We start from the raw sequence: 17,816 nt of genomic DNA, 5'->3' as shown, positions 1-17,816 counted from the left end.
GACAGGTATTGTGGTCCTTGTCTTTCGAATTTTTGTTGAATTCGCTTTGTTTCAACGAGCTACAGCTGTATGTGCTAAGAACTGATGACTTACCTGGTCGATCATTTGATCAGTTGACCAATTGTTAGCTTAAGCCTTATTCAATGATTTTTAAATTCTTGATACTAGGCGGTGGTTCTGTGAAATAATTTATCTGCGTGTAAACCCATAAACATTGTCAAATCGAAAGCTGTAACTTACTGCTCAAAAGTATAGAGTGGTTTTGGAAATAAACATTTACGAAACCCAGACCAGTTAGCTAGTTGTCTCAATTTCCTTTTCTTTTCAAAGGCTTGTTTAGATTCTTGCCAGGCTGAGAAACAAGTTGAAGAATGTGGATGTGCTAGTGGCCAATTTCCATCCCATTCAGATATTTGTAACTTAAAGAACTCAACAACAGGTAAAGGAAGTGGATGAAATCATGTTATTCAATTAACCAGTCGCTAGACATCTTAATGTACCTAATCATTCTAAGCAAAATATGGCAATCTGCGGTCTTTCCTTACACTTAGGTAGCACGGAAAGCCGTAAAAATCTTGAAAAAAAGCTCATCTTTCAAACCGGCAATCTAAATCCCACAGGGATCAACGAACGCTTTTCATTCCACTGATTTATTCTTGTCTTTCTCGTTGCCACATTCCCACCAATCACGTAGCTCCATTCTCTGCCTTTAAAAGCACACACAACCCACAATTTCTCTATTCGCTCCGACGAAGGGCTAACGCTCGAAACGTCAGCTTTTGTAATCGTTACGGTGGCCAATTTACCACTTCAACTTTGTTGATATATCCAAGTTATTCAACTAGCAAGGGTTGAGTTGGTAAAATAGTTTTTTTTTTTTTGCATAGACGACTTATGACATGTTTGCGTTTTCAGCCAAATGTCTAGAAAAGATACAACTCAAGTTGGTGACTGGGGAACTTAACTGCGAGAAAAACTGTCCCACGCCATGCAGGTAAATTTGATAAGCTCAAACGAATAAAAGCGGAGAAAGTAAACTTCAGTTGTGGTGGGTATGTTTCAATTTAATAATTTGGATATATCAACAAAGTTGAAATGGTAAATTGGCCACCGTAACGATTACAAAAGCTGACGTTTCGAGCGTTAGCCCTTCGTCGGAGTCCTTTCGCTCCGACGAAGGGCTAACGCTCGAAACGTCAGCTTTTGTAATCGTTACGGTGGCCAATTTACCATTTCAACTTTGTTGATATATCCAAATTATTTCGTTACCCCCACCGACGCAGCCCCAAACAGTTTCTTTAGAAACTATCAGCCTTTGTTTCAATTTAAGTTTCACATTGTAAAGCGCATCATCTTTCGGAATGGATGTAACTTGATGGAAATCAGGTTTATTTGGTAGAGAAATAAACATCTCGACAAATATTTCTACACACAGTGGCATTTCATGTCACTGGTTTCATTTTGAGTCCAAACGGACCGATTCGTGTCTCATCGCACAGTGTCATTTCTGTCTGTTCTGTCGTGTCGTGTCAGATCATACCATGCTATGTGTAGAGTACCATGAGTCAAGTGATCACTCTCAATCCTCTAATTCAACCGTATTTTATTCAGTAAACAAGATATTTACCGCACAACCCTCGTATCAATTATTTTGCTTTAACTAAGGAGAGCAGATTTACGACACGATTGAGTAATAGAAAGTTCCTTACAGTGGTAACGTTATGTGACGCTACGTAACGCAATACATTACAACATGCATTGTTATTCCGTACCATGCCATGCATTAGGGAGTTTAAGCAAATCACTGCGGCTGGCGCTGCTACGGCTATCGTGGTTGACGAGGCATGGGGAGAGTACGTCGCCGTAGCCCGCCAAAATTCAACTTTAAGCAACGCGAACTACAAACCTAGTACGGCTGAGAAGTGTAAAACCAATAAATTAAGCGTCTTCGCGGTAGTTTATTGCACGTGTAAAAACTCAAAATGACTTCGTTGAAAGGGACCAGGGATTCCAACGTTTGGAAAAAAAATCGTAAGCGATCCTGTGCACAGTGAATGAGTAAATTAAAATATTTAAGCTTACGTGTTGTAAAATTGCCAGTTTGGAGCTTATAAACACCAAAGCAAAGTTTCTACACGGTCCCTCATAACCCTCGTCATTCCTCGGCTTCAGCTATTTGAATTTCAAGTAGTCTTTGAGGTTTGAACAGGAAAAGTTAGACTTTCTACCTACTCATTTCACTTTGCGTTCGCTGCGTTATCCATGTGCACACTGCTTCGATCCTTCGACAAACCCGGCGGCAAAAATAAAGGAAGATTCACTCGGCAAGGGACAGCAAGCTTGATAAATATTCCCGATAAGCTATTTTTAAAGATGTTAAGTGTATTTCAATAGTTAAAATTGCTCAGGAGAATGTATAAAGCGAAGAAAGAAGCGAGGTAAGTTCACGTACCACAGACTACGCCGAAACCTTCCCACTCGCGTAGAAGGATTTCCCGCTACGGCTGGATGGGAACCACTGACATGCACAATGACTCGTTTCTGGACAATTTTACTTCCGGTAGCCGTAGCAGCGCCAGCCGTAGTGATTTGCTTAAACTCCCTATTGTCATGTAATACTCTGCCATACATTTTCATGTCACTTCATGTCATGTCGGGCAGTGTCGTGTTGTCTCAGGTTTTGTATGGTGCATTGCAATGTCAGCCTAAGGAAAGTATTAACCTCTTAATCGTCATTTTTTCACTAGTGAGATTCAGTTCATGGCCACCCTTTCAATGGCGCAATATCCTGCCTATTACTACGAGGTATCTACGTTTCTTATTTCGCTGCTCTTACGTAATGTAAATTTTGAAGTTTCGAATTTATTACTAATTTTTCCCAAGATACTATATACTGCCTTTTTTTACTTTCAGGCAATACTTGAGTCCCGCGTGAAGGAAAAGACCACCATATATAAAGAGTTGTACAATGGATTTAATCTTAAGTGAGTAGGTATTTCTTAGAACAACAAATTCATATAAATATTTACATAAGTCACTTAAGTAAATGAAAACCAAAATCCGAAAGTCGAGCAATTAATCTGCAGCATCATTCTGTTATTTTCTATTCATTTATTTATTAGTAAACTTAGTCATCAATAAAATTTATTGATCCATTTGTTATTCCATTCAGTGAAAACTTTGCGCAAGTGAAGATATACTACGAGCAACTAAATTACCAAAAGGTCTCCGAAAGAATCAGCTATAAGGTATGTTACTTTACAAGTTAGGAATGATTACTTCTTTGTATGTTATTGTGCCTCTTCCTTATGCATTTCTTAAATGCACTTTCTTAAAATTAGGTTCAATTTTTTTTTTGTCTGTTTACCCCGCTTTATTTGAATAGCCTTCGGTAAGCAACATGACTGTTATTCATTACTGACTTAGGAAAAACGACGGAATCTCGATTAAGCCTTTGATGTTTGAAAATCATTCGCCTTTCTATTTTTTTTTCTCCAGGGTGTCAATCTCGTCGCTGATATAGGAGGTCAGCTGGGCCTTTGGATTGGTATATCAGTGCTTACGTGCTGCGAGTTTTTGGAATTGGTAATAATATTAACACAAACCGTGATTGGGCGCATGAGACGACGAAAACTTATTCACATTCAACCTTAACCGAAAAATGGAACTTAATAATGATAGGAAAAAAAACTATTCCCAGTGCCTTATCTCAATTTGGTCAGGAATTGAACATTTAGCCAATACATAATCAATAGGATAATTACGTGTGTAGAAGCTGCCTTCTCATTTACATTGCTTGAAAATGGAGAAAAAGACCGTATCTAATTGTTGATCCTGTTGAGTGTTTGTACATCCTCATAATATTAATATATATTGTTCTGTCAATTATTAAATTTTCGAATTATTCAAACGCAGCGCTTTCTCGAAGCCTCTCATGTTACAATGCTTTAAAATGTGATAATAAATGGAAAAAAGAGTTGCTCGCTTGATAAGAATAATGATAACAATGTTAATTATAAGGATGATAATCAATTATCATGTAAAGGATAAAAATAATAAAAGGGCACAACGTGGGTCATAAATAAGGTATCTTAGTTTTAGAATATGTAGCATTTTAGAATATGTATATTAATTATAGAATATTGTAGCATTTTAGAATATGTATATTAATTATGCAAAAAAATATATACATCGAAGAAGGGATAAAACGTATCTAGGATCTCCCCACTGACGAAATTCGCTACATAGGACTCCTAACCCAACACTTGTTTCAGGAGAGCAAGAAAACTGAATTCATGTAATAACTTGAGTGCGGGTCATGTAAATATTGCCTTTGGGCTATTGAGAAGACTATAAGATTTGCAATCGACGCGTTTTTGAAAATGTCAAAACAATGAAAAGACTGGGGCGAAATTAGTGCGAAACATGAGTGCGATTTGTGAAAAAAAATGCATGCACTGTTGAGAACCAATCGGACTTCAAGAAATTGCCAGTGTTTCAAAATGAAATTAATAAAGATCAACCTGATATATACACAGATAAGTGCTAAAAAGTCGCTTTTTTATACTATATAATCCACAGCTAGATATCGTTTGCTCATATCACAAGGTATTTGACTGTAAGAGAGACTGAAATCACCTCTTGTAAAATGTCGTTCTGTCTCAACTAAATCACTTGTATTATGTTCGAATTTTCTTTATCATAATTACTCCTTAGGGTTTATTGACTGTCTGAAAACTTCCGAAACCAAGGAGGGCAATTGCAAGATGCAACCACCCACTGTCAACAAAATTACTAAGCGGCAGGTTGTCCTTCAGGTCATTAATATTTCAGTCATTATTTTCGCGGGTCAATTTGAGGCAACTTTGAAGATTTTTTTTTCAACTTAAATGAAGCTTAAGACGTAAATGAAACTATTTTCCTCGCACTAATATCTAGAAAAAAATACGTACTGTCAGATGTTACCCATAGTCCTGACAGGAGTATCTTTCGAAACAAAAAGTAAACTGAAAATATGGTAAATAATCAACGCCAAGGATTTCTTATTTTCAACTTTATTTGCTAAAAAAATTAGATTTCAAGAAATTCTATGAAGGATACTGGCTATGACATTTTTTTTTTTAAAGAAAAAGACCTGGTTGAGTTCTCTCTGATGGTTGAGTTAATAAAACTACACAGTTTGACTTTTCGATTAATCATCAGGCTCTGTTTTGAGGAATTTTCCTAATAACATTAAGTGATGAGGCATTATGTTTTGTTTTGCATCTTATTTCATCATTTGGTTTTTTTCCTTTTGGTCAACATTTTACCCAAATTGAACGCCTAAAAGTGAAGTTACGAAATTCTTTGAAACTTAATATTGACCGTTAAAATCTTTCAAAGGCCGATTGGCTACCTTTTGATCTCGTTTATTTCATTCTGTACATAACTCAACTCCAGTCGAGGAAACAGGCACTAAGCATCTGCCATCGTTTGTTTTTGTGTTCTTTGTCTTTGGTGTATGTACAACCCACAAACACATGCCAGTATTTTTTGTCCTTTTAATGAGCGAAATTTCGCTAACCCAGTTTATTTTATTAAGAAGTGCATTCCCCTGTTTGTCTTTTTTCGCTAAATTGTCAGTTATAGTAGATCATTACATTAAATGACTGCTGCTCTGATAAATAACGAAAGTTATAAAAATGTTGCGCAACGCATATCAATGAAACAATCTTTCACTATCATAGAAAATTAGTATCTATTTTGTAAATTAATCAGTTAGATTCAATTGCAGAATTTTCAATCCCAACAGTCGATGGAGTCAGCTCCATTTATGATTTTGTCAAAGTCATCACTTATGCTCAAAAAGCCCGCTAATTGGTCCTTTTTCTACAAACACACCAAAAAGACGTTGCCATCGTCACTTGGAAAACTTTGAGACAGGACCAGGTGACAAAGTCATTTCTGAAACAGTGTTTGAACTTATTAAGAGAGCGGAAACCACGAATTACTGGTATGTATTAATATTTTCAGGGTTTTTTCAACATTTACAAAGTAACCATCGTGATAATGAACTTGACATCGTATACTATAGATCATGAAATTGTAAGCGTGTACAGTATGAAAAGGTAATTGTATATTTTGCTGCCTTCGCTGTTTTAATAAAGAATGTTATGCAACATCTCGTTTACAACGTCTGAAATATCTCTTGGGTGAATATAGAACACATTTTAAAAATTCCGAAGGCGTTAATTTATCAAAGGTACTTAGATATGATCAGAACATAGGTTTCTGGTCAAATGCGAGATGAACAAAGATTTCTATTCGGTGCCATGCCCCAAAAGCCTTTATCAAAAAAGACTATGAGCCAAGAATGAATACTGCATGTAGTGCTTAAGCTCATTCTTAGCATTTTTCTATTCCTAGCGTCGAGAGAAGTCAAGCATAGGAGCATACTCGATTTTTTGAAAGTGACCTGTTATGATTATGGGGAATGAATGACTGTGTTATCACGTAAAGGGGATATACATGTAGCAAATGATATATCGTTATTTTCAGACCTCAGCATTTCGACATGTCTATGATAAAAGCGAAATGATATTTATGAAATACACCAATAGTTGAGAGGCGAAACAGAATCACAGCTCCCTCATATAAAATTTTCGTAGGGCTTCCTGTTTTCAATTTCTTTCAAGGGACACCTCTTAGAGGTAATGGCAGCTGCAACTGAATATAACGTTAAGAAAGTCGGCGAAGACAATCAATCGCCGAAAGAGCTAGTCAAGAATTTTTGTGGCTATACAACAACGCATGGAGTTGGGCGACTGGCAGAAGCAAAGACACTGTTTAGCCGTTTTATATGGACTGTTTTCATACTTGGAGCATTTGCCATGTTTATATTCCAAACGCATGGTTTGTTTACATTATGGCTGAGTCGTCCTGTTGCTACTGTGGTGAAGGTGAAACATACCGCTGTGAGTATTTGAAAATTTTATCATTCCAGGTAATTTCATTGATGATGCTGTTTTTAAACTTTTGTTTTGTTTTGTTTTTTGTTCATCAGTTTGTTTTGTTTTGATTTTTTTAATTTTCATGAAATAATACTACGGTGGCCCATAGGGGACATGACACATTTTTTTTATCGCGCGATAAATGATAGATTATCGCGCGATAAATGGAGATTATCGCGCGATAAATGGACATTATCAATGACAAAGAAATTTAGAGGGCATATAGTATAGACTGGAAGATGAGCAAACTGATGAAAGTTTATTTCAAGGTTTTAGTGTAACACAGCCGTGACAGTGTAAGTCATGCAATCATCAAAAAGTTATCACAAAATATAAATAAATAATACAAAATTTCCACGGGCTCGGACTTCGCAAAATCAAGGTTTACTATACTGATTCAAAGAGCTATGTGTCGTAGTATTGCAACGTACTGCTAAATGATCTTTTTACATGAATAAAACGAACTATCGACCTCAAAACATAGCTTCTCAACTGTGGCAGTCATTGTCGTCTACGGAAACAACATGCATGACAGCCGATTACGTGACCTGACAAGTTTCCATTTATCACGAGATAAGTGATAAATTATCGCGCGATAATAATAAATATTATCGCGCGATAATAAAATTATCGCGCAATAATAATAAAAATTATCGCGCGATAATTTCCATTTATCGCGAGATAAGTGATAAATTATCGCGCGATAATAAATATTATCGCGCGATTATAATAAATATTATCGCGCGATAATAATAAATATTATCGCGCGATAATAATAAAAATTATCGCGCGATAATTTCCATTTATTGCGCGATAATTTGCATTTATCGTGCGATAATCTTCAGTTATCGCGCGATAATTTTTCATTTATCGCGCGATAATTTCCATTTATCGCGCGATAATTTCCATTTATCGCGCGATAATCTATCATTTATCGCGGGATAAAAAAAATGTGTCATGTCCCCTATGGGCCACCATATAATACGCTATAACAAAATAATTAAATTCATTGACGGTTGGTTTGGCTCGTTCATCCTTTCATTTACTATTAACCATCCACTGTTTTTTTTTTCTGTCTAGTTTGTTCGTTTGCTTGTTTGTTTGTTTTTGCTTACTTACTTGTTTGCCTGTTCTGGTTTGTTTCGTTTTATTATTGTCTTTTTTTATTTATAGCATTCCATTTTTCCAGCCGTCACTATTTGCAACCAAAACCCAATAAAGGAAAGCGAAATATCGAAACGTTATTTTGATGAAATTTATCAGGAAATCGACGAAAGGATGGAGGAACAGAAAAACGTTGCCTCAAAAGGTGAGCAGCTTTTCTTTTGAGGTTGTGAAAGCTTTTGAGAGCTTTTGAAATAAACTTTCAAAAGATCAAGACATTGTTTGCATAATCTTCACACACCAGACTCAGATAGTACCGTCAGGCCAACCAGCGAAACTACGGTCCTACCAACAACAGATGATGGCCTTGATCCCCCCGTGAGTGCTTCTGGGTCTGGAGATGGAGACCCGTCTCCAACAAACAACGACACAACGGAACACTATACCCCGGAGGAACAGTTCATTGTCGACTATCTATTTGAGGACTTGCTACTCTCATTTTTGGCATTAGAAAATCAGACTACCTTACACAAAATGGGTCACAAGTATGAGGATTTCGTGTATGATTGTAACTTCAGAGGAATTGACTGCAGGTAATCATTAGTCAATATCCGAACGTAGCTGCAAGGAAGTGGGGGTGGGAATGGGAATTAGGTGAGAATTTTCCACTCTTTTTATATTTCTCCTCGCTTTTTTATTGTTTTGTTTTGTTTTTTCACATAATGGCAAAGATATATATTATCTTACTTATTTGTTTTTATCGTTCCCTTTCTTGTTCTTCTTTTTCTTCTTCTTCACTATCATCTTCTTTTCGTTTCTATCTTGTTACTTAGGACACGTTATTAGTGAAGGCAACGCTGGCGCTATTTCTTGATTTCTAACTTACAGGGAAAACTACTCAAAATACTGGAATCGGTTTTGGGACTATCGTTACGGTAATTGCTACACATTTAATGGTGGAGTGGATGATGACCACAACAACCAGACAATTCTAGAAACACACAATACAGGTCCATATGGAGGTGAGAAACATTAAATAACGAATTTTCATATTCGAATTCAACTACCAGCCGGCTGGCTTAGCATGCAGACTGCCGGATCACCCCCAGACTTTTGAAGCCTGTGGAATAAAAGACCTAGAATAATGTGCCATCTTTGCTATGAAATATGCAAAAGTTTGATTGGACATTAGATTGGAGGGGAAGTCCAAGGCCCCATTTGTGCCTATTTATTTTCTTGGCTGGCAAGGGATGTTGCCTGAGGACGAGCAAACGCGCGTATGCGTCCGAAGTTGTGAGTTGTTGCAATACAGGCCCAAAATAGTCTCTCAACACCTTACAAATTTCTTAAGAAAGTCTGCTAATTAATTCCCCAAGGAAAAAACTGATTAAACAGTAGGATAACTCGCCATATAATTCGCAATTAAATTATTTACGAAATCATGGATGCACTCACAGTGTTGTGTGCCAAATAAAGTTAGCTCTGTAAATCAAAGAGAGCGTTGATCATATTGACCATAATGTGTAGAACCACTCTGATTAACTTTCAATTTGCACTGCCGATGTAAAACACTGGCTTTAATCAAAGTTGCTTTTCACCTTTTTCCTTTCAGGGCTCAAATTGAACCTTAACATTGAGTCAAATGAGTACGTGCCAGAGATAAGTCAAGCTGCTGGAGCTAGAATAGTGATCCACCCACAAGGGGAGATGCCTTTCCCAGATGAGGAAGGAGTCGACCTGGTGCCGGGTTTTTCTACTACCATTGGAGTTCGAAGGGTAAGAACATATTTTTCCTTATCATTGTAGATTTATACTATTATCACTTGTTTTGTACTCTCTTTTGACATGGAAAATGGGAAGAAACCCTCTTTATTCGCCCTATTTCAAGAGGTTACTACAGATTATAAAAGTCAGAGTATATAAGAAACAGTAAATTACATCAATAATCAAAAGTAAAATGTGCATAGTGACCAAAGTAGCATAGCTTTCGAGTTGGCCACTGACACGTATGATTAACTGGTGTATCTTAACATTTACACAAGACTTACTTTACTTTAATTCTATATTTACACTAACCAAGGTATTTATACACAATTAATATTATAAACAAAGAGAATAGAGAAGTGAGTAAATAGGTAAATAAATAAATAAAAATTTTATTAAGTTAAAGGAAGGAGAATTAATTTTTTTTAATAATGAATCAAAAGAACAAAGACTAAGAACAAAGAAACTAAAGTAAACTAAATCAATGCATTCTAAGAAGCAGATTGCGAAGTTAGCAGATATAGCTTGGATTGTTTGGAGAAGCGATAATAACATAATTTTTTTTAGATGCAGTGGAATAGTCTCCCATATTTTCGATGCAATGAAAGTAAAAGTAGAAGCTCCGTAATTATTATGTATTAGAGGCCTACGGAAGTTAAGGTTAGAAACAAATCTAGTGTAATGGCCATGGAAGTCAGAAGCCAGAGGTAGAGTTCCAGAAAAAATTGCTGGGATGCCTGTTGGATTGTTGATAATTTTATGTGCAAAGAGTCCTACTTTTAGTTTGAAAATATTATCAATTGTTAGGATATCCAATAAATTATAATAAGGCGTAGCATTCTCTCCACTGTGTGCAAAAAAAAATTGAACGAATGCATTTATTTTGCTTAGTTCTGATTTTATTTAGTCTAGTTTTGCAAGCACTTCCCCAACTAGTGATAGCATAGGTCAAATAGGGATAGATGAAAGAGTAATACAATTGTTTCAGAGTATGCAGATTTATATAGTGTCTCAATTTAGTAATAATTCCGATATTTTTTGCTAATTTATTCTTAATATGTTTAATCTGAGGTCTCCAGTGTAAGTGTTGATCAATATAGACACCCAGGTATTTTATTTGGCTTTGCTACTTCCACTTAATCTTGAGGATGAGACTAGGATGTAATTTGTCTTTGAAAAGTTTATAGATAATTTGTTTGTAGCACAGTACTTACCTACTAACTTAAATTCTTCGTTCATGACAGACTCTAAGTTACGCAGATTATTACTTACATAGAACATATTAGTGTCATCAGCAAAGATTCGGAAGCATAGTTTGCTGGAACAGTTTGGTAAGTTATTAATATAGAGCAAAAATAAGAATGGTCCCAAAGTTGACCCTTGAGGTGTACCACAAATAATGGTCTGACTACTAGATATAGTGTCCCCGATTTTGACAACCTGATTTCGATTGTACAAGTAACTTTCAAACAATCTGAGAGGACCACCACGTATACCGTAGCTATAAAGTTTCGATAACAGAATATCATGGTTAATTGTGTCAAATGCCTTTGAAAAGTCAAGAACAAGACCACAGGTAACCAAGTTTTTATCCATAGCCTTCTTAAGTGAGTCAGTAATTTCTAAGATAGCTTGCTCAGTTGAGTAGCCCTTCCTAAATCAAAACTGATACTTATACAAAATACCATATTTTTCAAGAAAATTGTATAGTTGACTATATTAAATTAGCTTTTCTAAAACTTTACTAAAAGGTGAGAGAGTTGAAATAGGCCTATAGTTGGCTGGGTCAGCCGCATCACCATTTTTGTAAACTGGAGTAACCTGTGAAACTTTTAATATATTTGCAACTATACCAATTTCGATCGATTGATTATGAATTTGCGTAAATGGAACAGATAATGGCTCAGCAGCTATTTTTATAAGTTTTTTAGGAATGCCAATTGATGATTTGTTTGTATCGAGGTTTTTGAACAAGTTATAAACCTGAGCTTCTATGACATTTTCCAAAACAAAACTGTTGATGGGTGATGACGAGATATATTGTGTAGGATTGCCATTACTTTTGTAAATTTTACTAGCCAAGATTGGGCCTACATTAATAAATTGTTTATTAAACTGATCTGCTATAAATCATAAATCTGGTATAAATCATGTTATTCCTAACTATTTTCAGGGGAGTAGTCTGGCTTTTTGTCTTTCTGTTTATCAGTGTGCCGATAAGTTTCCAAGTAGCTTTTAGATTATTTTTACACATCTCAAAATGCCTGCAGAAATATGTTTTCTTACTAATATTCTTAATTTGGTTAAGCTTATTTGAATATTTCTTAAATTCAGCTATTTTGGCTGGATCACTAGATAAGAAATGGGTTTTGTACATAGCGTGCTTAGATTTGATTGATTTAATGATTCCTCTTGTCAACCAGGGTTTTTTAATAGCCTTTGTTGATTGCTAGACAGTTTTTTTTGGTGCATGTTTTTCAACAGTCAATTCAGTTACATCGATAGTGCGAGCTGTTACTCCATGTAAATCATTGCATTGTTCAGCAATCACATTCCAGTCAATTGTATGAATGTCATGGAGATATGACTCTGTGTTAAATTAACTGTAAACTCTAATATACATATTTTGTCTATTATGCATTTTGAGAGGTGTGTCAACCAAACAAAAGACTGGCAAATGGTCTGAGATATCAACTGTGACAGCCCCAGAGGTCAATCTATTAATATTGTTGGTATAAATGTGATCTCTCAATGTTTCTGTATGACTAGTGATTCTAGTAGGTTTAGTTATTACTGGTAAAAGATTAAAAGAGTAGATCAAACCAAGGTAGCTCTCTGTTTGCTGATAAAAATAATACTTAAGAAGGTCAATGTTCATATCTCCCATTATATAAATATCATATTTGTTTGGGTTAAGTTTGTTTAAAATTCATCAAATTTAAGCGTAAATTCTTCCACATTTGCTGTCGGGTGTTTGTAGATACAGCTGATCATAATGTGCTTTCTATTGTTGCTGGGGTCAATTTCAACCCAAAAGGATTCGACTAATGGTAGATCTATTTGCAAATCAGGCATTGGAATGGCATTGAGAGCTTTGTTAACATAAATAGCTGCACCTCCTGCAGGTGTAGGGGAATCAGTATGGAAAAAATTATAATTTTTGTATATCAAGATTAGTGATAGAATTGGAACTCAATTAAGTTTCTGTTATAGCCATTACACCCGGTCTTGAGTCCAAGGAATATAACATGTTATTTAACAGGGTCAGATTTTTTGTTAAACCTCTTATATTGCAATGGAAAAGGAAAAGACCTTTACTCTGGGTAGTATTGGATAGATTATTCAGTTTTGACACACTATAGTGCTCAGACTGTGGATTGTTAAATATAGAGTCAGGGTCAGCTTCATCATTTTTATCATGATTAGGTAAGAGATTATAGAGATCAAATTTCATGAACTCATCAAATTGTCCAGTCCAATTATCAATCGCAAAGGTAAATTCTCTGTCATCAAGATCATAAAAGGGAAATTCCTGTAGTGAATTCCTGTAGTGAATAGTGTAAGGGTATAAGATCATTCAATGATTGCTTATCTGTTCGAGATAATCCTCAAATTCTTCATGTGTCACAAAGGCTTGTGTGGGGGACGTATCATTTGCTTTCAACATAATTTTACCGTTGCTTGTCCACAGATATTTCAAATTGTTTTGTCTCTTGTACTCCGTTATGCGACCAAATAGCCTCTTGCGATAACTTGTCAATGATTCGTTAATAAAGATCTTGCCATGGCTTTTTTTAAACCAGATCTAAAGAACTGCTGTCGATGTATCTGTACTTATCATAACATTTTACTACCCTCTTCTCTTGATTCGGCCGTGTTTGGTTCATTTCACCAGTTTGGCTGACGAACGAACAATGAGTTTCTTTTATAATATCTGTTACAGAATTGATTCAGTGGTAGAGTGTAGACTTCACGTGTTACAGTTTTCATCTTCTTATAAAATGTTATTCGTTTGTTTCCTTTTGTTGAATATATATTCTTTCTGTGATAGTCCACAATATCATGGCCACAAGAGGGGGAGATCCATCATCGTCGAGTTTTAAATTGCATAATTATCTGGTTTATTTTTAGGAGGTTGTGATAAGGGTGGATCCTTTTAACAATGGTAGCTGCAAACATTCCAACAGCGAGCAAAAAAATGATCTTTATAAAGTGAAGTATGGATCATTTTATTCAAGGGAGGTAAGAGTTAACAATTTTAGGCCTAAGGTAATTTGCTACTGTTCTCTTGTATTTGATGATGTCAGAAACGAAACCCCCTTTCCATCACTTGAAGTCAAAAAACAATAACCAAATAAGGCAAAAGTGGGAGGGTAGCCCATATGAAGTTAAGAAAAACTGAGGTGATTTTGTTTTATAATTTGAACGAAGAAAACTCCAAAACTACAAACACAAACTCCGAAATCTGAAGGTTGGTTTGTGCGATACCTTGTTGCTCTTGGCAGCGCTATACATGGTTTAGCATACTTTCCTTTCTGAATTCATTAAACTGCATCGTCCCTATAAAAAAAGCTCGAGACAACCTTTAATCGCTTGGATAAACCATTTCATCTTTCTTACCTGTCAGGACTAGCTTAGCAATGTTAAAATCTAATCTCATTCGGAGATGGCTTCCGATACTCTAAATCGTTATGTATTTGCAGTCTTGCATGCGATCCTGTCTGGCGATAGCCCAAATCAAAAAGTGTGGATGTGCTGATGCTCGATTTCCTGTCGAGGATCGTCACATTTGCAACACAGTCAAGAAACCTGATACAGGTTAGGGTTGAATTTTTTTAATTGATTTTCGATGTTTTTTGTTTTTTTTTTTTTTACCTTTCCTTCTCATCTTTTGTCATAATTTCCTTAGCTGGTTATCAGCTGTGCAAATTTTAAGCGGTACCACTAAGAAAGTAGAAACCTCCTACATGTCTCTTTGAGCTGTAGGGCAACTCCACGATCCATATCGTCATTCAATGACTTCCTTTTGTCGTTCAATGATGAAAATCACGTCTCAATTACTCTCTTTCAACTCATTTCACTGCATTTTATGTGTTAGCGACTTGCTATGAGGAATTAACATCTCAGTTCAACGAGGAAGGTCTTCATTGCGATAAAGACTGTCCTGTCCCTTGCAGGTAAAATACATAGAATTTATTATCCCAATTCTTAAAAAGACAATAAATAACTATAATATTGTATACATAACTTCTTGGATTAGATGCTGGCATGATAACTTTTTTATTCAAACAACGTAAATGTAGTTCAAGAGACACTCTTAAAATAGGAACGATGCATCCAATGAAACGGGCTTCAACAGTTTGGCAACTAGGTCATTGATTATTTTTTGTTTCTAGACCTAAAACATAAAACAGGCATCTCTTAATAAGTGCGATGAGAGATTAACTCTAGAGTAACGACCATCTGTTATCATTTATTTTTACTGTCTTATCAAATTCTAGTGAACTGATATATAAAACTTCCATGTCCATGGCAGAGTGGCCTTCTGAGGGATTTCAGGTGGGATTTTTTAATTTATTTTTTCCTTGTATTTCGTGAAAATAATGCTTTTATCAAAATATTTCGAACTTCTTTCCTTGTATCAGAGATGAATTGAAAAAAGGGTGAATAAAGCCGACTATATGTTGTATCTCCTTTTTTCTTGCATGATGTCCAAGACTATCCGTCAAAGATGGCAAAAGTGATACTAGATATGAATACGTTCGTATTATAACAAGATCTGGTACCATACATTACAAGAGAAAGAGCGATAGCAAGAAATAAAAAAAGAACAAGACGTAACCAAACAATAGGCAAACAAATCACGGCAACTTTCCAACAGCAAACAAAAGCCAAATACAATATAAAAGAGACAACAATAACAAAGATGAACAAAGTTGAAAAGAAACTAAAGTTCGAAGTGCCACATAACTCCATCGTGGTGCCAACAAAACACAGAATACCGTAATCAGTAAAAGCCTCATCTTTTTGCTCTTGTATCTATAATGATAGGTTAAAGTATGTACTTATTTTGCTTTACCAACAAAGTGCCAATACTATATACTTGCACTCCATGATAGTGAAATTTGATTTCAATCTCATTTTCACTGTGCTACTTCAAAAAAAGCCACAATGAATTTTCATAATCTTCACCAGGAGGTGTTGTACAATCGCGTCATCAAAAGAAAAAATGCAGCAGCTAAAAACCAGGAGAAAGAAGGTCCTGAGTTCCTGAAGTAAGTAGACGGTAAACCTTTTTACGAACTTGAATTAATGAATAGTAGAACTCAAAATAGTCATGATTTTCACATAATTTCAAGGAGTAGTCCTTGTCTATTGTTTTTTTCTTTCTATGCAGTATGTTTCCTGCACACACTTTATGGATGCATTTGAATTAATATTCATTTCTCGTGTAATTCAATTTCACAGTCGAAACTTCCTTCAAGTGAAAGTGTTTTACGAGAGACTTAATTTCCAGGAAGTTCAAGAGCACCTGAGTTATAAGGTAATTTTTTACATCTGGAAAATAAATCGTAATGATCATGATGCCATATTATCCTAAACGTTTATCAGAACCAATTATCACTAGTGAGTCTTAAAGTTCTGTCTTTGTAAGGTTATATGATGGTATCAAATATTTTATCAGCTAATGAACATTATTATTAATGTTGCCATCATTTTCTTATTATTCCTAATAGGGAATCAACTTGATTGCCGACATTGGAGGTCAACTTGGTCTTTGGATTGGCATTTCGGTACTAACTTGCTGCGAAGTTCTGGAGCTGGTGCTGCTCTTGGGGCAGACCGTTTTTAAACGGGTCACTGCGAAAGGAAGCAGAGTAGAAATACGGCAATAGCGGCAGAATATTAGAATGACCAAAACAATAAGAACAAACATCGAGTATAATGAATGGGTGTTCCTTCTCTCTCCGAAGCTCAGTTTAGTAACTATAATAACAGGGAAAGTATCAACATTGTAGATTGTAAACAAAAAACGTCGATTTCACTTTTAGCACTCAAAGAAAGATACCGAAAAAAAGAAATAATTTCAGACTCTTTCTTAAGGAAGTTTTGTATCAGTAGATGCAATGTTCGCTCGATTTTCATGTCAAGTCGCGCCTATTACCATGGCAAATAAGACGTAATCAGTTTAACGATTATTCTTTGGTCACTTTCTCTCCCAATTTAAACCAACTGCATTTCAAATAACCCCAATATAAAACATTGAAGCAAAAAAAAAAAAAACAAAGGCGAAGAAGTAACATGTGTTATCCAGCTTTTGTAAACTTTGTCATTTAACCGTAGTTTCAACGGACTTTCACTGTAGGGAAAATCATAAAGAAAAGCAGTTTTGCTTTTCCTTTCTAGCTGCAAAAGCACGCTTGTAACTAACACCATCAAGGAAACTATAAAGCTCTTATATAATCTTTCAGAATTGTTTAATGTATAATTGTATGATGGACTTTAGTAATTGGATCAGATAGGTTGAATAGTGCTTTATGGCCTCGCTGATTGGTTGGTTCGGAGGTGATTAGCAAATGCCATTCCCCTCTGAGCAGCCAAAGAGACAAAGCGGCATGTCAACAGTTTAATTTCTGACCAATTTTGGTATATTGACAAAAATAAACTATTTGTTTTGGTTTCTGAGTGGTATATACAATAATTATTCATCCCAGTATCGGTGAAACCGGTTATGATATTTAACGAGCTGCTTCGCAGCTCGTTATTTAAATATCCTTACTTGTACCACCACCATTCGCTTTCACTTCGGTGGATAATAGTGTTAAATAACTCAACAAAGCTAATACAGAGTCCTCCAAATACGTATACCATTTGGGCCTTACGAACACATTTCTCGGGAGCAATAATAAAGTATTTTAGATTGTCTCCCGATGTCGTCACTTCCGATGTGGACAACGA

At 35.6% G+C, this 17,816-nt stretch overlaps 2 protein-coding genes and 1 pseudogene across 5 annotated transcripts in view; 2 read left to right on the top strand and 1 right to left on the bottom strand.

Moving 5' to 3' along the window:
- LOC111335605 (epithelial sodium channel subunit alpha-like) overlaps positions 1-3,654 on the top strand; it is a 9,246-nt gene extending 5,592 nt beyond the window's left edge. For both annotated transcript variants that reach the window (XM_088726187.1, XM_088726188.1), the window contains exons 7-13: positions 1-5; positions 331-439; positions 916-994; positions 2,748-2,805; positions 2,914-2,984; positions 3,173-3,248; positions 3,499-3,654. The exon at positions 1-5 is cut by the window's left edge and continues 106 nt beyond it. In XM_088726187.1, the coding sequence (XP_088582313.1) occupies positions 1-5; positions 331-439; positions 916-994; positions 2,748-2,805; positions 2,914-2,984; positions 3,173-3,248; positions 3,499-3,654 (554 nt within the window). The remainder of the gene's footprint in view (positions 6-330; positions 440-915; positions 995-2,747; positions 2,806-2,913; positions 2,985-3,172; positions 3,249-3,498) is intronic.
- A 2,216-nt stretch (positions 3,655-5,870) lies between these two features.
- On the top strand, positions 5,871-17,543 carry LOC111335607 (epithelial sodium channel subunit alpha). 3 transcript variants are annotated; one of them, XM_022941562.2, is made up of 13 exons: positions 5,871-5,992; positions 6,648-6,953; positions 8,163-8,298; positions 8,398-8,686; positions 8,982-9,115; positions 9,706-9,869; positions 13,989-14,099; positions 14,561-14,675; positions 14,956-15,034; positions 15,359-15,416; positions 16,053-16,132; positions 16,326-16,401; positions 16,595-17,543. In XM_022941562.2, the coding sequence occupies exons 2-13, from the start codon at positions 6,693-6,695 to the stop codon at positions 16,751-16,753; spliced, it is 1,662 nt and encodes a 553-aa protein (XP_022797297.1). In that variant the 5' UTR covers positions 5,871-5,992; positions 6,648-6,692; the 3' UTR covers positions 16,754-17,543. The 3 variants fall into 3 exon arrangements, with proteins under 3 accessions (XP_022797297.1, XP_088582316.1, XP_088582315.1); XM_088726190.1 differs by having other exon boundaries at positions 5,898-5,992; positions 6,675-6,953; XM_088726189.1 differs by lacking the exon at positions 5,871-5,992 and having other exon boundaries at positions 6,019-6,953.
- LOC148727487 (uncharacterized) lies at positions 11,785-13,434 on the bottom strand (annotated as a pseudogene).
- Positions 17,544-17,816: the final 273 nt, after the last annotated feature.

The sequence above is a fragment of the Stylophora pistillata genome, chromosome 7, assembly GCF_964205215.1.
Source record: "Stylophora pistillata chromosome 7, jaStyPist1.2, whole genome shotgun sequence".
NCBI classification, from domain to species: Eukaryota; Metazoa; Cnidaria; class Anthozoa; order Scleractinia; family Pocilloporidae; genus Stylophora; species Stylophora pistillata.
The sequence above is the reverse complement of the archived record's forward strand: the minus strand, read 5'-3'. Positions and strand labels throughout refer to the sequence as shown.

What these genes read in the sequence shown, in the direction of transcription:
- LOC111335607 (XM_022941562.2), top strand. Translation starts at nt 6,693, where the DNA reads ATGGCAGCTGCAACTGAATATAACGTTAAGAAAGTCGGCGAAGACAAT. An exon ending in TGAAGGTGAAACATACCGCT is followed by an intron (nt 6,954 to 8,162) that starts GTGAGTATTTGA and finishes TTTTATTTATAG; the next exon opens with CATTCCATTTTTCCAGCCGT. An exon ending in GAAAAACGTTGCCTCAAAAG is followed by an intron (nt 8,299 to 8,397) that starts GTGAGCAGCTTT and finishes TTCACACACCAG; the next exon opens with ACTCAGATAGTACCGTCAGG.